General features: G+C 52.5%; 1 protein-coding gene across 1 annotated transcript in view; it reads right to left on the minus strand.

Moving 5' to 3' along the window:
* The window catches only part of LOC102434115, a 69,119-nt gene that overhangs the window by 12,936 nt on the left and 33,378 nt on the right, over positions 1-22,805 (minus strand). Inside the window, 6 exon segments of the mRNA XM_023763988.1 lie at positions 880-1,354; positions 2,602-2,698; positions 7,473-7,597; positions 11,420-11,685; positions 13,811-13,974; positions 14,331-14,452. Coding sequence (XP_023619756.1) covers positions 880-1,354; positions 2,602-2,698; positions 7,473-7,597; positions 11,420-11,685; positions 13,811-13,974; positions 14,331-14,452 — 1,249 coding nt within the window.

A 22,805-nucleotide genomic window follows, 5' to 3' on the forward strand; every position in this document is an offset into this window, starting at 1 on the left:
TAACTCTTTTAAAAACCTGAAGGAAAAAACGGCTTTGCTACCCCAGGAATGCCCCTATTGGGACCCTGCCTGGGGAAATGATCCCAGAGCCACAGCAGGTGGCAAGCCTGGGACTGTCTGTGTGTGTGTGTGTGGGGGGGGGGGGGGGGGGAAAGCTGTGATTGTTTTTGCCTCATACTGATCAAGTTCACAGCCACACAGGGTGCTCAGCTCAGGTGCCTGGGGCTGTGAACTCAGGGTGGCCCAGGCTCTGCTGCCAGTCCACATGCCTCCCCAGTGTCCCTGGGCCCCACAGAGGTTTTCCTGCTCAGCATACAGCCCAGACAGGCCTGTACCCTCCCTCATCCTGCTGCTGAGACCCCAGATTTCTCAACATCCAGCTGGCTGTGTGACCTGGCTCTTGTTGCCCACTGTTCTGTGAACCTCCCAAACCCTCTCTCCACAGATTGCCAGGCTACACGAGGCCCACAGCAGCCCAGGTACTGCCCTGCTCCTGCCAGGCCATCCCCATGGCTTTCCCTCAACGCAGAAGGCCCCTAACCTGCCCTGACCCCTCTCAGTGTCTGTGCCTGGAACTTGTTCCTGTCCCCATGCATTGCTCCTCCTGTGAGCCTCAGCTTGGCTGGATCTGTGTCTCTAGCCCCCGTACTGGCCTGGCTCATAAAGGATTGCAGAAGGCTCTGGGGCCAAGACCTCCGGGTCATTCAGTGATGCCCGGTGTGAGAACACAGGGTACAAAGGGGCTGCATGTGCAGAGTGAGCCAACATGGGGTGCACGGGGCATTGTGGCCCCCTTGGCAGTATGTGGAGCTGGTGCTCAGGCTCCTGGCAGTCACCTCCTGCAGAGCCCCTGCCCCAGGTCTGCTTTTCAGCACCTACCCAGGTTGACTGGCGGGGCTCCAAGGGAGCCGGACACAAGTTCTGGCGGCCTGGCTCGATGCCTGTCCCCAGCTGCCCTATCCTTGTCCTTGTGCTTCTTGGACTTCTTCTTGGACTTGCCGCGAGATGAGCCACCGTGGGGCCTGCTGGGCTGGGCACAGTCCTTCAGCAGGGGAAGGCTAAGGCAGGAAGTGGGGGCTGGGGTGGCCATTTCCCCGTGATCACAGTCCCGGCCACTGTGGCCCAGGTCATTGCTGACATCAGCCAGAGGGTCGTGTGCCCTCGGAGGATCCAGCCGTGGGGGTAGGTGGGCATCTGTGCCCGCCAGTGGGCCAAGGGTGGGCAGTAGGGCCTCCCGACCATGGGGCACATTCAGCTTCCCATTGGCGGCGGGCTGAGCTCTCTGGGTGAAGTGCGATATCCTTGGTTTCTTGTTAGCCAGGGGGTCAATGAAATCAGGAGGCTGAGGACGTTTCTGGGAAGAGAGGGAGATCATTTTAGAGGGGAGCCTGTGTCTGGAGCGGCTGGCATCCCTCAGGCTTGGCAGCAACAGGCCAACCTGAGCTAAGCGAGCAGCAGTGCCCACCTGCAAGGCCTACTCCAGCCACACAGGGGCGCCCAGAGACCAGTCAGGCCTTGGTGCCCACCCCAAGGACACATGCAGAGGAAGGAAGGGCAGCTAGGTCACCAGAGCACTGGCCCAACCACCTCCAGAGACTGGACTAAAATGTCGCTGTGTTCAGCCTCTTCCCCAGATGACAGGAATGGTGACAAGCCAAATCTGAGGGACACAGGGCAGCCCCACTGGCTGAGACCCATCACCCCAAACCCCTGACTACTTCGATCTCATGGCAGCCCATTGACACATGGTCCAGGTCTCATCCCCATTTCACAGATGATTAGACTGAGGTATGTGAGGCAAGGCCAGAGCACAGAAGGGGAGCCAGCACTGGACCAGGTGGCCCTGACCCAGGGAAACAGCTAAAGAGAGACTGCAGATGGCAGGCCTAGGGCAGGGGGTAGTCATGAGTGAAACGAGGCCTCACAGCTGGGGTGCGCGTGGACCTGGCTTTTCCATGTGTGTTGAGTGCTCCAGGAGGAGGAGGAGATGAGGGAGAGAGGGAAGAGGAGGCGGGTGAAGAGGAGAGAGAGGAGGAGGGGAGGAGAGGGCCCGAATGTGGGACTCACAAGTCAGAGCACAAAGGTGGGTGGGGATAATTTTTACCAAAAAGCTCAAGCCATGATGAAAGGGGTACAGCCAAAGAACCCCAGTCAGAGCCAGGTGAGCGCTGCCCCCATCCAGCCCCTGCCGCCCTTCCTGACCACTGGCTACTGGCTAAGATGGCAGCAGCCACTGCTCACAGGGCCCCCACTGGGTGCCATTCCGTCCTGCAGCCAGCACACAGGATTTTACTCATGACAGGCCTGAGAGGCAACAGAACACGAGGCTCAGGGCAGTCCAGTGCTCGTCCTCCCTTGGCCACCCTACTGGAAGGTGTCCAAGGAAAGCACACCCAGGTCCCGGGCCCAGGCCTCCCGCCTGGGGAAGCCAGACAGCTGCTCATTCGTTGAAGAAAACGTCCCAGCCTTGAGCCAAGAGCTCAACAGGCTCCCCAAACACCAAGACTGGGTCAGGCCCACGGGCTCTGGCTGAGACCCACGCTCCCTCCTCCACAAGCATCAGTATCTCCATGCTGTCATACCCACGCCCACTGCTCCTACCTGGGGGGGTGAGACTGAGCTCCCGTGCTCTCTCGGAGGGCTGGCGGCAGCAGGGTCTCCAGGGAGGCCACCTGCACTCTGTGGCTGGCACAGCTTTCTGCGAAGGAGAATCAGGGAGGGTGGTGGCTTGCAGCAGTACCCACGGGGCACACCCAGGCCCACCTGTCTCTGCACTGACACCACACTTCCACCTTTGCCGAGTGATATGGGGAAGGGCTGCTGCCCTGAACCAGAGGAGGGTGAGCGTAACAGGTACGTCAGGCCTGGTGGGCAGAGCTGCCGGAGTACATCCCATCCTAGTTTTATCCATAGCTGCCCATCGGTTGTGGCCTCACTGCCCAGAGGACTGCCCCACTGGGTGTCCTGTGCCCAGAGAAGGATCAATTGATCACCCACTCATCTAGACTCCTGTTACCATATAAAACTGACCAAACTCTCCAGGTCTGTACTGTTTACCCATGGAAGCTGGGATACTGGGGTGCTGGCCACTCAACTGTTTACCCTAATAATGACGCTCACTGCAGAACTTTAGAGAATACAGAAGAGAACTGCGACGCCCTGGTCTGAGACAGGAAGGCCTCCTGGATTCAGCACCTGGGAGCACAGGCCACAGCACCTCCTTATGGATGACAGGGGTGGCTACTGGCCAACCTGGACCTGAGCAAAACAATGCAGCCAGGGATAAAAGAGACAGACACCCCAAAGCTTGATGGTGACCCTGGTGCTGTGTGTGGTGCTGAGGGCCCTCCTCCAGCCCTGCAGGGAGACTGAGGTCCAGGGGTTCAAGGACCACGTCTGTGCTGCTCCAACCAGTTACAAGCAAACCTGACTCCCTGACCAATGGCCACACTCCAAACCACTGCTGCTATCCCCTGCCTGAGGCCCAAAATGCAAGGAGAGCCACAGGAAAGGTGCCCAAAACATGCAGGCGCTCACTAGGCAACACGATCCCTGTGGTTAAGGAGGGGCAGGCTTGCTGTCCAGCCACAGGGAAGCCACCAGAGCTCTGGTTAAAGATCAAAAACCAAGGACAGGCATTTCTTGCACTCTCTTTCAAGTTCCCCACTAAAAAGTCATGAAGAGGAAAGGGAACAAGAGAATAACAATATTAATACTAAAGCAGAAATATAGGATCCAAGAAAACCAAGTCCCAGGCCACAGGATCCTGCGGCCGAGGGGTTGTAGCCTCAGGGACCCCAGAGGAGGCGCTCCCACCCGGCTGTTCCTGCGCAGGCCCGCTCTGGGACCTGGTCTGCTGCAGAGCCCACAGCATGTCCAGGAGAGAAGGAGCTGGGGCCTTCTCCGGGCGTTGGGAAGCTCTTGGGCCACACCTGGACGACAGGAGGGACGGACGTGTGGCCCTGGGAGAGGAGGAAACAGAAGCCTCCAGAGGAGTCAGAGCCGCCCAGAGGAAAGTCCCGAGGAATGTGGGGCTTTTAGGCAACAAATGTCAGGCTCCAAAATAGACAGAAAAATTCATTCGAAAGGAAGGACTGTTACGGGATGAAAACTTTAACTCAACAACAAAAACACCAGACTTGGCAGCAGGAGCTGCATTGAAATTGTCCATAATGACCATGGCTGGCTACAAGCAAGATGGGAAGGTGAAAGTGTAGACTTAGAAAGAAAGTCAAGGCTAGGGATATAGATATAAAAGTTATGTAGAGGTGATATTAAAAACATAAAAATAAATGAGATAATCAAAGAAGAGGTGGAGAACACCTATTTTTAAAAAGGACAGGGGAAGAGATTTCAGAAAAGAAGACTAAGAATGGATCAGAGCCTGGGGCGGGCTAGAAAAGCCCATTGGGGGCCGGGGAAGGGGGACCTATGTAATACTTTCAACAATAAAGATTTAATTAAAAAAAATAAAACACCAGACTTAGTATCTTCAGAAAGACAAAGGACTTGTATCGACATCTCTCCAAAGAAGACATACAAATGGCCAATAGGCACATGAGAAGGTGCTCAACACCGTTCTTCATCAGGGAAATGCAAATCAAAGTCACATGAGATACAACTTCACACCCACTAGGATAGTTAGACTAAAACAACAACATCGGAAAGTAAGTGTTGATGAGGATGTAGAAAACTGGAACTTCTGTACACTGCTGGTCGGAATGTAAAATGGTGCAGTCACTGAGAAAGAGTATAGTGGTTTTTCAAAAGTTAATCACAGAATTACCATGTGGCTCAGCACTTCCACTCCTTGGTATATGTTTAAAGAGAACTGAAAATCCATGTCTACGCAAATCCTTGGACACAAATGTTCATGGCAGCACAATTACACCAAGAGGTGGAAAAAACCCAGGTGTCCATTGAAAGATGAATAAACAAACAAAACGTGTCTAACAGAGTATTATTTGGCCATAAAAAGGAATGAAGCACTGACATATGCTACAACCTGGATGAACCTTAAAAGCATTATGAGTAAAGAAGCCAGACACAAAAGGCCACATGGTGTATGATCCCATTTATATGAAATGTCCAGAACAAACGAATCCATAGAAAGAGAAAACGAATTGCCAGGTGTTAGGGAGGGGCAATGAGGGAGTGACTACTAATGAGGAGTCTCCTTTGGGGTGATAGAAATGTTCTGGAATTAGAGATCATGGCTGCACAACATTGCGAATGCACTAAATACCAGTAAGTTGTACACTTTTTGTTGTTAATCCTCACCCGAGGATATTTTCCATTGATTTTTAGTGAGAATGGAAGGGAGAAACATCGATGTGAGAGAGACATATCAGTTGATTGCCTTTGCACACACCCCGATCAGAGCCAGAGATTGAGCCTGCAATCAAGGTACATGCCCTTGACCGGGATCAAACCGGGGACCCATCAGTCCCCAGGCTGACGCTCTTTCCACTGAGCCAAACCAGCTAGGGCAGGTTGTATTCTTTAAAAGGGTGACTTGTGTTAAGTGAACTGTATCTCAATAAAGTTATTATTTTTTTTAAATATCCTTAAGAGCCCTGGCCGGTTTTGCTCAGTGGATAGAGCGTCGGCCTGTGGACTCAAAGGTCCCAGGTTCGATTCCGGTTGAGGGCATGTACCTTGGTTGTGGGCACATCCCCAATGGGGAGTGTGCAGGAGGCGGCTGATAGATGTTTCTCTCTTATTGATGTTTCTAACTCTCTATCCCTCTCCCTTCCTCTCTGTAAAAAATCAATAAAATATATTTTAAAAAAAGAAAGAAAGATATCCTTAAGAGTAAATAAAAAATGGCATCACTCCCATGGATAAGAACATGATACACCCGGCTGGTGTGGCTCAGTTGGTTGAGCATTGTCCCATGCACCAGGAGGTTGCCTGTTCAGTTCCCGGTCAGGGCACGTGTCCAAGTTGTGGGCTCAAATCCCATTAGAGGGTGTGCAAGAGGCAGCCAATCGATGTTTCTCTCTCTCTCTCTTCCCTCTTTTTTCCTTTCTCTGAAATCAATAAAAACATATTTATTTAAAAAAATAAATAAAAGAACATGATGCTACAAAAAGAGAATAAGAAGGACTCTTGGGAACTAGAAATGATGGCCAAAAGGACAGGTTGGGAGAAGCCAAAGAAACCTCCTAAAAGAAAAAAAAAAGGGAAAAGATAATAGGGAAGACAATGGGAAGAGTCTAGGAGCACCGTGCCCCAGGGGCAGAATGAGAGGAAGCAGGAGGAAGAATAGTGAGACCTTTTCCCAACCACACACGAACAGGAAGGACAAGGTAAGTTTTCAGACCCTGGGGGGCCACGTTGCCCCCCTGCCCCAGATCACCTGCAAGGCTGTCCATGTGGATGTGTGCACAGGGCTGGGTGGGGAACCTCTGCGTGCTGTTTCCTACTGACCATACACACACACGTGCACACACACTTGTATGGAAACACGCACATGGGCTACTAACTCTCAGCCATGCCCCTTCCTGGAAATTCAGTGAGGACAAGGCCCTGGGGTCTGGGAACTTAGGCATCTGGTGAGAGGCTCTAAAAGAAGGACGGACAGAAGCCTCACTGTGCCCCTCAAGTGCCCCTTGCCACCTCAAAGTACCTGGGTAGGCGTAATCAGCCATTTCAACACTGGACCTTTATTACCAAAAATTATGTGATGAATGAAAACACCTGCAGGAGGGGACAGTGCCAACCTAACATGTTTAGCTGGGGCAACAGATCGCCAGAGAGGGGACATGGGGGAGGGTGTCTCTTCTACAGAGACTGTCTCCTTTCAGCTCCCTAGCACCCAGAAACCTCGGACAGCCAGAGCAGGGACCTCGGGCCTAGTGGCTCGGGGATGAGTGCCCTGCAGGGCTCAGGAGGAACTTGGGGTTCACCTAGAGTGGCCCCAACTCAGCTTTGCTTTCCAGATGCAGTTACTACTGCTTTAAAGAGCTGAACTTAAAAGAGAGAAAAACAAAACAAAACCTCCATAAAGAGCTCGAGGTCCCTGAGAAATCACTTAAGCACTAATTAGTGCTCATCCAGCATCAGTAGAGAAGGAATCAATCAGTGGCTGACCAGGCCGCTTACCCACTCCTCCCAGAGTCCCTAGGCCACTCCTGACCTCTGGTCCCTAACCCTAGAGGGTGCACTTAACCTGTTTAGTCACATCTGCGGGAGCTTTGTTTCGTCTGCTTCACATTCTTAAATGGTTCTAAGAAGGCACAGCCTCCTAAGCAGAAGCCCTTGGAGAATGATGTATGCTCCCCAGCCCACACAGTGGGGGCTGGCCTTTCCCCCAGCAGGAGGCCAAGGTGGGCTGTCCAGGCATGGGGAGGATGGCCAGAGTTCCCACGGGCCTTTCTACCCAGCTCTCAGCGCTGAAGCCTTTGGAACTAGACAATGCCAACCCAGCACCCTGAGATCTACCCCAGGCCCAGAAGAGGTGGCCTTACCTGACAAGCATGCGCTTTAGCAGCTGCTGGTCCCCTTCTGAGTAGCCAGGCCAGTCCTTTTGCACATCCTTGTACACACAGTCCTTCAGTGTGCAAGTACCATCCTTGGTATTCACATTGGCCACCTGCAACACAGAGCCAGCGTCACTTTGTGGGAAGCCGGAGGGAAGGGAGCATGGAGGCAGACACAGTCCTGGAAGGGAAGAGGACAGCACCCCACCCCCAGCTCCTCTGCACTAAGTCCAGATGCATACTTCTTACAGCTGCTAGGGGCCAGATTGGCTCTAAAAAGGGGCGGGGGGGGGGCTACCATTTATAAACCCCATCATCAGCTTCCCTCTGCTATGGATTGAATGTGTGTGTCCCCAAAATTCATGTTATGGTATGTGATAGTATTTGGAGGTGAGGCCTTTGGGAGGTGTTTAGATCATGACAGCGGAGCCCTCATGATTGGGATTAGTCTCCTTATAAAAGAGGTTCCCTTGCCCCTTCTGCCATGTAAAGACAGTGTGAAGATGCATCACCACAGGGTCCTTCAAAGCTACCTAATCTGCCAGCGCCTTGATCTTGCAAGTCCAGTCTCCAGAACTGTGAGAAGTAAATGTCTGTTGTTTGAGCTGCCCACTCCATGGGACTGCAATAGCAGCCTGAATGGATGAAGACACCCCTCTAGGATTTGCAGCTCCTGAGACAGAGTAGCAGAGGCTGGGGTGCCGGGCAAGAGGCGCCTCTAGGGGCTAGATTGAGCCCACCTCCCATGCACCAGCTAGCTCTGCTCCCATTGGTTAATGAAAGCTGAGTTGGTTTCTAAGATGGTTTCTGAAGATGGGTTTTTGAACATCTGCCTTAAGGGTGCTTGAAGTTTTGAAGGGCGCCCTGGTCTCCTACACATGCATGTGTAGCTGTGTGTTGCTTTCTCCCTATTACTGGGTTCTAAGAGGACTTCATGTCATAGTGATTTCCACAAGGAGCATTTTTTTTAAGACCATCATCTGGTGCCAACACTAAGATTACTCAGACATTGAAATTATCTGGTAAGGATTTTTTTAAAATCCTCACTAGAGGATATATTTTATTTTTTGGAGAGAAGGGAGGGAGGGACAGGGAGAAACACTGATTGACTGCCTCATGTACATACCCCAACCAGGGATCGAACCTGCAACCCAAGTATGTGCCCTGATCGGGAACTGAACCTGCAGCCTTTCGATGTATGGGACAACGCTCCAACCAACCAAACTGCACCAGCCAGGGCCACAAGGCGTACTTTTAACAGTTGAGTACTATTCCACCGAATGGCCACGCTATGATTTACGCAAACATCTCCTTTGTTGGATGCGGATGTATTTCCCGTTTCTCTGTAGCATAAACAGACATCACTGTGTGCAGGCGTTTCCATGCAGGCAACGGTTCTTTCTTTCGCCAACTTCCCAGAAGCGGGATTAATGGGTCAAAGGCTCTGAACGCCTTTTATGGCTTTTAATATATATTGCTCAAATACGCTCTAGACCAGTGATGGCGAACCTATGACACGCGAACTCATTTTTTTGGTTGATTTTTCTTTGTTAAATGGCAATTAAATATATAAAATAAATATCAAAAATATAAGTCTTTGTTTTACTATGGTTGCAAATATCAAGAAATTTCTATATGTGACACGGCACCAGAGTTAAGTTAGGGTTTTTCAAAATGCTGACACACCGAGCTCAAAAGGTTTGCCATCACTGGCCTAGAGCATGTCCAACCTGTCAACACTCCCACCCACAAGGACGAGCCTATGGGTTTCTCTGAAGCCCAGCCAGCCCTGGAGACTGATGCCTTAAATGTTTCCACAGAAGGAAGAGAGGTTCCTTTGAGGAACGCCATTTTGTCAGTGCTGCTCACGGGATACCTGGTCATGTGGGGAGGCTGACCAGCCTAGGCAAGGTGCAGCCCACAGGATTGCTGAAGACCTTCCCCTTCCCCAAGTTGACAGGGCCCTGCTGCCCCCCACAATCACTGGGGAGAACTACCTGGGCAGTGAACACAGAAGCACAAGGCAGATGGGGCCGTTCAGGAGAAATCAGAGCAGGCACAAGGAGGACGCTCTGCCTGTAGATGCTGGCTGGGCTACCTCCAGGAGGCTGCCGACAACCCAAGCTGAGTGGAGGAGCCATAGCCCATAACGGTGCCTCTCTAGTTCCAGAAGGGCCTGGAGCAACGAGAGCGTCCGGGGATAAGAAACAGAGCAGTTGCTCCAGGCCGGTCCATATAAGCACCCCCAGACCTCTCCAGAGAATGGAGTTTGGCGTCCTGCCGTGTCTAAGGGCCTCTCTGAGGGTAAACCTCAGGTGTATCTGTGTGCTCAGTTAGCTAAGTTTCACATTCTGGGTTTGAGGGTCTCTCGTTTCTTCCTCATTTCAGGCATAAGCAAGGCAAGAGGGGAGAGCGGGAGTGAGGGCATTCTTAAGAACGCCACACCAGAGGCTGAGGGTCTAGCCTGACAGCAGTGAGGGCTGCAGGCACATCCAGGGCGGGGGTCCCACCTGACACACCTGACAGCTCCATCAAACTCAGCCCTACCTTGGTCTCCCTGTGCTACAGAGAAAGGCTCTAGGGGCACCACGCTCAGGGGAAGGGCCTTCCATGTGCTTCCCTTTAATTTGTGAGGACAAGACTGACACGTTTGACTTTCTAAGGAACTGAGCCCCCTGGGAAGGTTGATTCTGGTTCTGCAGCTTCCTGGAGCTTTGGCAAGCCCCTGAGCCAACTCCCGAACTCTCGTGGAGAAAAAGCACTGCTTGGTCCTTGTCAGCACAAACTATGAGCTGGGGATGGTGCCTCAGGAGGCCAAATCCACACATGGGTGCCAAGTAAGTGACATGGGAGCCCCTGATATACTGGTGATGTGAAGTGTCAACAATTACCAAGGCCCCTGGAACACAGGAGATGTCTTCCTAAACGAAGATAAGGGGTGCCCTCAGAGATAACGGGCGGGCCTGGGCCCAACCCAGATCTACAACCATGCATGAAATGAAGCTCCAACTTTCCCACAGGGGAAGATTGCAGAGGCCTCTTTTCCCCACTCCTACCCTTTACCGTGAACTCTCTGGGGCTAGGGGTAATGAGGGACCCCAGGTGGAGCATGGGTGCTGACATTCTCCTACCGAACATGCTGCATGGCTCACAAGAGCCTCGGGTTGCACTGAGGAAGGGGAAAATGAACACCTAGAGACCCGCTGAACTCGGCAAACATGAAAACTCGTCCTCAGATACAGCTACCATCTCGGCATGAGCTCTCTGCCACAAGAGGCACGGGCCAAGTGCCCAGAGCGCCGGAGGCGGAAAGTAGGAAGAACAGGTGAGCTGGAAGAGGGGACTTGAGAGGCTCGACCACACCTCCTCCTCGGGTGCTGGCATGACTGTCCTCACAGCAATGAAGTGGCATCAGCAGGGCCTGGCTGATGTGGTGAAGCCAGAGCAAGCCACTCGCTTCCTAGAGGTCCTCAGGCTACCTCCTGGAATCCTGGGAACCAGGGCAGGGCCTCAGGAAGGTGACTGCGCTCACCTCACTTGCTCCAAAGCTCAGGCTGTTTCTTAGTAGTAGGCTTACCTGCCAGCACCATGTTCCTACAGGCAGAGCATCCTCCTGTAAGCCCTAGGCACTATAAGAGGTGCTGCAGCCATGCCCCAGCCACAGATGGAATCTAGAGGTACAGAAGTGAAGCCTCCTGCCTGGGATCATAGCTGGTGAGGGGCTCTCACTAACGTGTGCTTTCCCTGATTTCACTCAATTCTAAAAAGCTTGTGCAACTGAAGTCTTGGATCTCCTGTGCAGTGCCCGCTGCCTATGTGTTAACAGGTGTTAAGGAACAGGGTGTGTGTCCAGACTGTCTGTAGAGGCTGCTCATAGGCTGGCTGAATCCCATCCCACCCCACCCCACCCCAGCCAGCCCTGGGTAAGCATGCACCTGTTGGAGGAGGCTGTCCAGCGTGTCCTTGTCTGCCTGCGCCAGGCCATCCTTCTGTAGCCGCAGCAACAGTTCAGCCTTCCGGTAGGGCCTCAGGGCCAGAAGATGTAGCACCCGGTCACGGAAAGGCCTCTGAGATACCCCACCGCCCCCGCTAACACCACTTTTCTTGATGGCATTTGCCAGGTTGATGGGGGTTGCCCGCTTCCGGGAGGGCACAGTCTCCGTCGCCCCTGGGGCTGGTTTCCTAAACTGAACCTTCTTGCCTGCAACAAGAACCAGGGTGATAGATAAGTTAAGAATTGGAGGGGGTGAGAGGGTGGCCATGGTGTCCCACTGCCTGGGGCTGATGCCGAGTTCCTGAGTGTGGAAAGCAATGGCCAACAGCATCACACTTCTGCCAAGCCAGCGTGTCCAGCCCAGCCTGCTATTTGGAGATCCAGGGGGGCTGAGAGCGCCACCTGCTGACCACACACAGCTCACTGGGAACTTGCAAGCTCAGTAACGGGAGCAGCAAGGAAGTACAGGCATGTTTAGAGCCATAATTGACTTCATCGGGGCGATCTAAATCCTGGGGACCAAAAACGCTGACCACCACAGGGAGAAGGAGCTGGTCTATGAGTCCTTTTGATGTTAAATGGAGGGGGATCCCTGACCTGCCAAGGCAGGCGTCCCCTGAGACTGCTTCGGAGCCCTGTGCTGGTCCCATGGGATTCGCCATTCTCTTTTATGGAAAAGTAGGGAACATAGATGTCAGGGCTGCTTGGGCAGCTGCTCTGGAGAACCCAGGGTGTTAGCAGCTCCCCAGCTGTGGCTCCAAGTGCTTGCTCTTCAGGCAGACATGGTTGTGCCTAGAGTCCTGGGGGCAGCAGGCCGCTCTGACATTCTCCTGATAGAGACAATGGGGTCCAGCATGGCTTCCCCTCCATTGAGCCAGTAGGCACTGCTCTCGAGGGAGGAAGTCGTTAATTCTGTTCTGGATGCTACACCTGACACCAAGGGAATGTGGATGGCTGAGTGAGGTCAGCACATGCCCTAAATCCTTGGGCCAAAAACCTCTCCATGATGACTTCTTTTTGCTTTTATCCCTCTAATCTGATTTGTCAGTTTAAGAAAGGAAGAAGCGCTTTGTGCATCTGCAGGCCTTCCATAGGGCGTCAGTGCATCTTTAGGCTTTCCAATAGGGCCTGACTCTGTCCCTAGAGGATCCAGCTGACAGGCTGACATGAGATGGGGAGAGACCAAGTACAGCCGGACAGCATCTTAAGAGGTGAGATGAGTGTTTCCACTAAAATATAAACTGTTGCAAAAATTCTCATCGTATACAAAATGGTCCAATAAGACAAATCTTGGCCAAGTTTTTGGCTGGAAGACCCAGAAATTCACTAAGATGTCTATGAATGTCTATGTTTGCATCTTGAGGTGAAAGCAAGTAGGTGAAGCTTTTTTTGGATTCTGACCCCAGTGGTGGGCAGCCATGTCCACTGGGGCTAAACACTGACCAGCAGGACGAACTCCTGCACAGACATCTGGAATTTCATTCAGAGCCAACCCCACTGCCAAGCAAAGGAAACTAGGCTTTCTTTGGGGGTATTTGAAACCTCCCACCATTTCTTAAAAAAGAAAAACGCCATTGAGGTCCTCATCTGCTGTAAGCTGGTTCATGCCTCTTCTGCCTAATGCCCGTTTCCCTGGGAATAACTTCTGATAACATTTCAACTCCGTCTGGGTCTAGGAGGTGAGAAGGCTGCAACAGGATGATGAGCTTTCTGAATAAACTGTACTTTTAATCACATTTTTAATGTTTTCACCAAAATTATTTCCGAACAAATGCTGAGTTGCTGGAGCCTTCCAGGCAAGCAAGGATCAATGCTTTTCCTTCCAGGTCTCAATCCGACAGCCACTCGCTGGCCCCAGCACAGTAGCCGGCCACTGTGGGGTACATCTGGTGGTCTGTATCATGCTAGGCATATCAGACTTGGTGAGGAGTCAGCTGGGCATGTGAGAACAAGGGTGGTGGCCAGAGGAAATATGGCAACCCTGTGTTCATGAAGCATGTCTGTGTTTCTGACCAGTAAAGGTCCCTGAGACTGTGGCCTGGAGAGAGGCCAAGGATTCAAATTCTTCATTTTAGGTCTAAGTCCACCTGGGGGTTTGGGAGGCAGCAGATGGCATAACCCCCACTGATTGGCAGGACCTTCTTCCTGACCAGACATGGGCCTGGCTGGTCCTGCTCAGGGGCTGGACCACACCTCTGCTACCCATCATTCCTGCTCCTGGCCTGGACAGGCTCTGAATGCCTCCTACTCCCCCAACAGCTGCCTGTCAGGCATAATCTGCTCCCGCCCAAGTGGAGCCCCCACAGTTGAAGCCCCTGGCTCCCATCCTCACCCAGGTAGCGGCCTCCGGGCTTGATGACGATGGTACTCCGACTCCGTGTCTCCTCCTCGGCTTGTGCCATGCTCTGCCGTGCCTTCTGGTAGGAGTCATCGGTGGCACACACTGTGATTTTGTCCTGGATGCTACCCAAGCAGTCCAGGTGTATATCCCCATGGCTGTAAGACAAGGGGCCAGGAGCTAAGATGAACACCTGGGAGACGGAGATATGGTCTTGGGCCCAAGTCCCCCAGCCCCCACCAGGAAACAGGGCTCAGCACTGATGTAGACATATGGTTTCCACAGGGCACATCTTTACCCAGAAGAAACAAGGGGTCCAAGGCCCCTGGGCCAGAGACACAATGCAAGTACCTACACCCTGGACACAATGAAAGCAGCCAGAGGGGCTCAATCAAGGTATGGGGGCACTGGGAGAAGGAGGCACTGGGCCAAAAGCGGTGGGCAAACACCCTGCACAGGAGGGTGGGGCCCAGGGGGGAGGCTGGAGAGGCAGGGCTGTCCCTCTTGGCCTCACCTGGATAAGTACTGCTGGATGCAGTCGAAACTGCCCTGGGGGCTGTCACGGCCAATGTTGGAGAGGTAGAAGGAGAAGATCCGAGCCTCCGAGGGGCAGTCCGGCTGCGGGATGGCGATGTGCTGCACGGAGACAAGGGCATCACTGAGAGTCCAGAGCATGGAGGGGATCGGGGCACAGATCAGCCGTTGGACCCCAACTGTCCACCTCTGCTTTAAACACCTCTGCTTTTTGGCAGTGACAGGACCCTAGGCCGGTCCCCATCACCTGTCCCCAGTAATGCCAGGGTCCTCTGGTCCCATGTAAGAGGGAAGGGTGATGGCATCACAGTCTGAGAAGTACAGAGCGGGTAACATACATGTGGAGGCAGGGACTGAACCCAGATCTGGGCCATGATTTCGTTTCCTCACCCATCAAAAAGGGCAGATCTGGCCAAAGACATCCTCAAAGGTAAAATGAGGCCTAGCTGGTTGCTCAGTGGTTAGAGCATTGGCCCACAGACTGTAGGGCCACGGGTTCTATTCTGGTCAAGGGCACATATCTTGATTGCAGACTCAATCCCCAGCCCCAGTCAAGGCACGTGCGGGAGGCAATCAATTAATGTGCCTCACATCGATGTTTCTACCTCTCTCTCTCCCCTTCCCTTCCACTCTCTCTAAGTATCAATGGAAAAAATATCCTCAGGTGAGGATTAACAAAAAAAAGGGGGGGGGGGAGAAAATGAGACAAAATGATGTCAACAGCCAGCAGGGCTCGCTGGGCAGCCAAGATGCTTTGACCCTTGCTCTGCTTAGTGACCTCCTCCATGGGGATACAAACTCCACCTGAGTGTCTGTCCACTGGCCTGTGGCTGTGAACAAGGCTTCTGAGGGTCACCAGGGAGATGCAACCACAGCCGGGTGCACACCTAGCATGCAGCTGCCCAGAACATGGCAGGAAGCCTGTACACCAGTCAGCAAAATAAAAAGCAGTTTCCGGGGAAACTGGGCCGGACGTGGGTGGCTCCTCCTTCCTTGCCCATATCTGCTCAGGGGGCAGTGGCCACAGAGGGTGTCAGTCCCCATTGAACTGTCACCCCTGAAAGGAGGGGAGAGGAATCCGGCCTGAGTTCTAAGGTGCTGGTGGCCCTGGGTAGCTCCCACCCTACCTACCCCACCCCCCAGCTCGTGCAGCCGTGAGGCAGACTCGACCCCACTCATGTAGGCAGGTGGGAAACAGAACTCCGCAACTATGCAGCCACAGCCATGACAGGCACAGCCCACACTGGATCAAGACAGGGCAGACATCTGCCCAAGGACACGGGAGTAGGAAACCACTCATCACAGCTTCAGAATGCTCCCTGTAGCCAGCAGAGAGCTGACGATGGGACCAGGCCATGTGCAGAGGCCCACTAACCACGCTGCAGATGCCCTACCCAAGCTTGAGCAGGGAGCAGCTACCGTGCTTCCCCCGGGCACTTCACTGTAACCCTTTCACCCTGTGTGGGCCTTTTTCACTAGGCACACATGCCCACTTCCAAAATTTGTCCTGGAGTAGGAGAGGGCCCAGCACTGAGCCCAGAGGCCAGTCTGTGCAGGACAGTGGGTGACAGGGCTTGAAATAATGCTCAGGAGAGCCTGGTCCTGGCTAGTGAACAGGGGAAGACACACACAGAGGTGCTTGTGGCCAGTGTCCTCAGGATAGCTGGGGGGTGGGAGGAAAGTGTGCTGGGAGCGGCACCACTGCTATGGCATCCTCTGGTTAATGGTTTGTTGCTGGTTAATAATTACCAATCTCTGGGAACCATCCAGCTGGGCACAAATGGCCCAGGAATGCGCAGCTGCCTCTGTGCCAGGGAGCTAGGCATGTGTTCCAGGACATGGCCTGAAATGCAGCAGCCACGAATGTGCCCTCTGGACAGTCTCAGAGCTACCAGTTGGTCTGAGTATATGTAGTGGGTGGGTTTGGATATGTCTGATGGCAGCACGGACACCAGGTTATGGGGGATGGGGACAAGCGTTTGTGTGACAGAAAAACGAGCAATAAACAATAAACATGCTTCTCCCACCTCAGGTGCCCTGAGTGCCTCTGAGGCCGGAGGCCTGCAGGGGGTGCTGGCTCCCCTGCGGCAGTTAGTGGGGTCCTGGCCAGAAGCCTTTCACCTCCTCCCTTTGAAATCTGTCCCAAGTCAGCCACTGCCCTCCCCCAGGTCACTGTATGCGGTGCAGGTGAGAGTTCTGGAGACAAATCAAGTCCCTAGTGGAGGTGGGAGCAACATGGTGGGGGACAGCACTGGATATTCCTTCAGGCAAAAAGAGGAAAACAGGTGGATATGGGAGCCAAACACCACTGACCAGGCCCGCTCTTGCCAGAAGGATTACCAGGAACCATCAGTTTTCTTCATCATTTTTAAATATTTTTTTTAAAAATTCTTTATTGTTGAAAGTATTACATATGTCCTCTCTTTTTCCCCCATTGACCCCCTCCAGCCTGCCCCCACCTCCTACCCCAGGCCCTCTCTGCTCCATTGTCTGTGTCTTCATCGTTTTCATTCCCAGGGAACCATTCTGGGGAGAGTTACTGCTGTGGCTAAGCACGCCTTCTAGGAGCAAAGCAGCCCCTTTTGCTGGCCTGGCAGATACCCAGGGCCCTTTCTAAGCACCTTCTTCTCTTCCTTCTCCATGGGGCTCAGAAAAGCAATGCTCCACCTTCACCTGCCCCCTTCCCCCAGGCTCCTAAGGTCTCAACTGCTCAACTTTGGTGTACGATGTCTCCAGACTCATAAACCCCATTCTACAGATATTTTTAAGATATTTCCAAACTATCCCTGGGACCAATAACACAGCAACAAGCACCTTGTGGCTCAATCTTGAGCACATCCTAATAGACATGGTTTCTACACACATAGACACCGGCCAAAGGTCTGTGACCAGCCCTATCAGACCTTGTTCTAGAAATTGCAGCTCATGTTCCCACCACAGCCCAGGGAAACGCCAAGGACAAAACCCTACCTCTCCTTCTTCATTCAACTGAAGAGTTTTGGAGTGGGGCTGGCCAGGCGGGGGTGCTTACCAGCTGCCAGGGGTTAACAACTCAGAATTGACCCCTTGACAGCAGAGGACCAGTGAGTTAGCTCAGTGCCCCTGAGAGCGCAGAGAACACAGATGTGAAAACGAACCCCAAAAATGGACAGGTGAGTATTTTGCTCCAGAAGACACAGTCCTGGAGGCCAGATACATTCAGGTGGGGCCTAGCTCACCAGGGAATGTGGTGAATGCTGCAGAGTGCACAGGGCGACCGTGGCCACCAGAGGGTGCTACAGGGCCAGTCTGGCAGCAAGCCCCAGCCTGGGCTGGGAGGTTGTGGGATGGGCCCAACACCCACCCAGGAGGTACGTTCATGCTGTGACCCTATGCCAGCTGAACCACATGCATGTCTGAGGGGGAAGAGCACCAGGAGCCAAGAGTGAGCTCATCCTGTGCCACAGGGAGTACACTGGTTCTCCTAAAGCTACGCTAATTTACACAAGACCCTCTAGGTCAAGCATGTCAGATTCGCAGCCTGCCGCAAGTTTGACATGCTTGCTCTAGGCCAGTGGTCGGCAAACTGCGGCTCTTTGGCCCCTTGAGTGTGGCTCTTCCACAAAATACCACGTGCGGGCGCACACATACTGTGCGATTGAAACTTCATGGTCCATGCGCAGAAATTGGTATTTTGTGGAAGAGCCACCCTCAAGGGGCCAAAGAGCCGCGTGTGGCTTGCGAGCCGCAGTTTGCCGACCACTGCTCTAGGCGAACAAGGTCCCTATCTTGTAGAGGCTGAGGGACAAAGGGGAAATTGGCCAAGGTCCCCAAGCTAAGGAGCCTACAGATAGTTTCAATCTTCAGTCTGTTAGCTTGATGGACCTCTGGGGAGTGGGTCCCTGAACACTGAAGCAGCCATGTCCCTAAAGAGCCTGTTCCATCCAGCTCCACTGGCCTCCTGCTCCTCCATGCACACCCCACATCCTGTTCCATTTCCAACCTTGCAGATGTTGTGCACAGAGCAAAACCCCCTCCTTACTTCTCAGGAACATGTAGGCCCAGCTGTGCGCATGCAATGGAGTGACCAGGAGAAGTGGGAGGAGAGAGCCAAGGCACCCTACCTCCTCCCTGCCAGTCTGAGTGATTGTGCACATGCAGCTGGCACCAGGCCAAGCCTTTCACACCTGGCAGGGGGGAGGGGGACATGTCCCATCAATGCCCAGGAGGAGGAGGAGGAGGAGGAGGAGGTACAGATGTCACGGGGGCAGACCCAGTGCCTGACTCTCTGTAGCAAACTGGGGGAAAAACAACACACCCCACGTCACACAGCCCATCCAGCCCTCACACAGGCTCCCACAGGGAAGAGCCTCCTGGTGAAAAATCATGGCCTGGACTGCCTGGAGCTGCAACACAGCGCCTCCACGCTGAAATCCTCTAGATACTCTGTGAAGCAAAAGCAAGCCAAGGAGGAAGAAAAAGTGGACAAAACATGATTCTAAAACTAAGGTGGTGAGACCCCACTTCTAGAATGAATGTGGCTCTCAGGCTTTCCGTAGGAATTCGGGGGACATAGAGCATGGCCCAGGAGAACCTCATGGAGCATCTGTGAGTAGTGGAAAGTGAACACTGACCTCAGTGGCCCCTTCTGTGCACTGGCCTCATCTTCCCACAGGGGCTGAGGGACCAGGGCGGCCCCACCGACACCCCTGGAGAAATGTCTCAAGAAGAATAAAGGGAGGTGGCAAAAGGGTGACCACAAGACTCTGATGGGGCCAATGAAGGCACAGATGTCCTCAAGAAGCCACAGAGGGGTGGGGGTTGTCTGGGCCTTTGGGTGTCTTGCCAACCTTCACTGGTATCAATGTGTTGGTCAGTTTGTGTGTCCCTGGCCAGGCCGCAGCCCCAGTGACCCCCATAAGGGCTAATCTGGGTGTGTGTGGAGGTGTTCTGTAGGTATCCACGACCAACTGACTCTAAATAAAGGAGAGGACCCTCAGTGGTCTGGGTGGGCCTCTCCCAATCAGCTGAAGGTCTAAAGAGGGAAAGTGAGTCTCCCTGAGAAGGAAGAAGCCGCGCTACATCGTGGCACTGGCCCCTGCCTGCCCACACGCATATCATGGTATCTCTGTATCTGCACACGCACCATCTCCTACAGCAGTGATGGCGAACCTATGACACGCGTGTCAGAGGTGACACGCGAACTCATTTTTTTGGTTTGATTTTTCTTTGTTAAATGGCATTTAAATATATAAAATAAATATCAAAAATATACATTTTCGTTTTACTATGGTTGCAAATATCAAAAAACTTCTATATATGACACGGCACCAGAGTTAAGTTAGGGTTTTTCAAAATGCTGACACGCCGAGCTCAAAAGGTTCGCCATCACTGTCCTACAGGCTTCCACAGATCTCTCAGGTGGAAACTGACGTAGACACATGTGGCAACTCTTCAGATAAAAAACAAAAGACTTTTAATAAAGACTAGAAGAAAAACTAGTGTTCCAAGGAGTGTTTGGTGGGTGGGAGGTACTGATAGGCGGTACTAAGACCGGAGGGCAAGGATTGTGAACAACTTGCCCTTTCTTTCATTCCCTGATTTTTCTATTAACATGTTCATTCAGAATAAAGTCCATTTCATAATAAAATGGGGTGCTGAGTTTCTGCAACTCCCCAACTCAGTACCAAAATGAGACAAACACCCATGGTCCTGGGTCCATAGAGGGACACTGCTTGGGCTCTGGGGCCACAGCTTTGAATGAGCTCAGAGACTGAGTCAGAATGCGTATTGGGGCCTGGGAGCCAAGCAGGAAACTGCTATAGGAAGGAAGGGAAGGACCCTGGGGGGTGCTGGACAGGATACCTTTCTTCTGCTCATACATGACCATTTGTGGGCCCCTGGACCAGCCTGGGCACATCTAGAGGCGGAGCTCAGCCTAGCATGGGGACTGGAATGGAGGTGGACGGGACCAAATGCTGCTGTGCCCAACAAGTCATGACAGGCCTCAGACTGTACGTCCCACAATTCGAAATATGAGTAACACAAAAACGACTCACCCCTTGGCTTCCTTGAAATCGAATTGATGGTCTCAGTGAAACAGAAAAAAAAAAAACAAAAGATACCTATAAATCCAGAGCCTCACATCCGGTTATCTAAGGAGCAGGGTAAAGACCATGTGCTCAGGAAAGGTGAAAGAGAACACAACATCTGAAAACTACAGGAAAGGTCACCAAAGTAGGGTTTTGAAGGATCAATATGAGTTCCCTAACTGGCATGGGGACTGGGGCTGAGGGTCATTGAGTGGCCAAGAGTGGAGACACAGGCAGTGGGCAGCCCCTCACTGGTCTCCCAAACCCATCACCAGCCCAGGCCACCCTGCCTCACAAACACCACCTCCAAATGGAAATCAGGGTGGGCGAGCATCACAGCCGGCCAGGAGGCAGGCTGAGGAGAAGGCGCTCAGTGCTGTTACCCATTGGTGAAATGCAAACTGCGCCTATCAGAATGGCTAAACAGGAAAGACAAACAACACCCTAGCACCCTCGTGCACGGCTGGTGGAAACGCACACTGTGTGGCTGCTGTGGAAAACAGTCTGGCGCTTTCTTAAAATGTTAAACACAGAGTTACTCCATGACCCAGCAATTCCACGCCTAGGAATGAATTAGCCAAGAGAAATTAAAGATACGTCCATATGAGAACCTATACAAAAATGTGCACAGCAGAATTATTCTTAGTATCTGAAAAGTAGGAACAATCCAAATGCCCATCAGGTGGCAGACAGAAAAACAAGAGAATACCACCCCAAAATAAAAAGGAACGAACTCCTGATGGACACAATATGGATGAACCTAGAAACCACTGGCTAAGTGAGAGGCAGCAACATATGAGACCATGCACTGTATCAGTCCATTTCTATATGTGTCCAGAAAAGGCAAAGCTAAAGAGACAGAAAGCAGATCAGTATGTGCCAGATCAGCAGATCAGGCCCACAGAGGACCTTTACTGAAGACTCAGGGGCTTTGAGCAACAGGCAGGGAGAGATTCCTATCTGTCAGCCATGTTTAACACAAGAGTGATATATGTGGGTAGAAGGGAAGCAGAAGACATGAGAACACCGCAGCACAGGCAATTCAAAGCAGCCTGCCTGTCATTATTGCGAGCTCTCTGCTGACACCAGATCATCAAAACCAGGAAGGAAGATTGTTTCTGGCAGAAGGAACAGCAAGTGCAATGCCAGGGCAGAAATTTGGGACATTACAGTGGTAGAGGGCACATGGGTCTTGGCTCTTTTGCCCCCAGATCTCTCAGCCCAGACCTCCGTGCAGGGATTAGCAGGGGCTAACTCAAGCACCGGGTGCGCCATACACACACAGCAAGGTCTTTGAGCTCCAGAGCCCATGGTTACATGAGGCTGGATTTAGGGTAAGCAGAGAGAGGAACAGGCAGGGTGTGTCTCCTGTGAAGGAACTGCACCAGGACAGCCCTAGTACTCACACATGCTGGTCCACCCTCCTCCAACCACACACTCCCTGTGGGCCATCCAGTGAAGCATTTAACTGGCTTCATAGCTGCCAAGTAACTTCTCTGGAAGACTCTTTTCTTTCAAGGTCACTCATTCCCCAAGGACAATGAGAAGGACACATTTGACATTGGAGAAGTCAGGCAAGAGGCCTAAAAGCCCCCACTTTCTCTGTAATGCTGGGAGGGCCGGCCTCAAGTGCATGTCCCCACGCAGCCTGGCTGTCATTATAGAGCCAGGCTCCTGGCCACATGGGCTTGTCTGGTGTCTCTTCCCTCCAGCAGGACCAAGTCCCTCTCAACAACAGAGTATTTCACTCCTACTCTCACACATGCACTTGGGTGACTCCCCACAGGCTTCCTGTCTAGCCATTAACAATAACAGGCACATCTTTAAAGGGCTGAGGGTAGAAAACTGCCAACCTAGAATTCTATATCCGTGAAAAGAGAAAGTAAAATAGAGACTTGTCCAGAGAGACAAAAGCCGAGAGTATGTTTACAGCAAATCTGCACTACAAGGAAGGTTCTGGAAGTTCTTCAGGAGGAGGGAGTGACATCAAATGGACATGAGGATCTCACAGACGATGAAGAGCACTGGGCATGGTGAACCCCTCTATGAATATGAAAGAGTAAGTTACATTTCTGTAAAAGATCATTGACAGTCTGAGACACAGATAAGAATAACAAAGTGCAAGATTTGGACACACACGACCAAATGTGAGAAGGCATGGTGCAAACGAAAGGCAGTGGTGGTGGCCGGGCCCAAACTTGTGGGCTCCCAGAAGGTGGGTGTGGCACCAACAGTGTCTTCTGAGCGAGCAGCCAGAGCCCAAATCAGAGGTTCCTTCATGGTAGGACCAGCATCACTCCATCATAGAGGTTCAGGTGCTTCCCATGGCAACATGGCCATCATGACCTGGCTGGCTGCTCCCTGCAGGTGCCGACAGCTCATGA

The sequence above is a fragment of the Myotis lucifugus genome, unplaced genomic scaffold, assembly GCF_000147115.1.
Source record: "Myotis lucifugus unplaced genomic scaffold, Myoluc2.0 scaffold_311, whole genome shotgun sequence".
NCBI lineage: Eukaryota > Metazoa > Chordata > Mammalia > Chiroptera > Vespertilionidae > Myotis > Myotis lucifugus.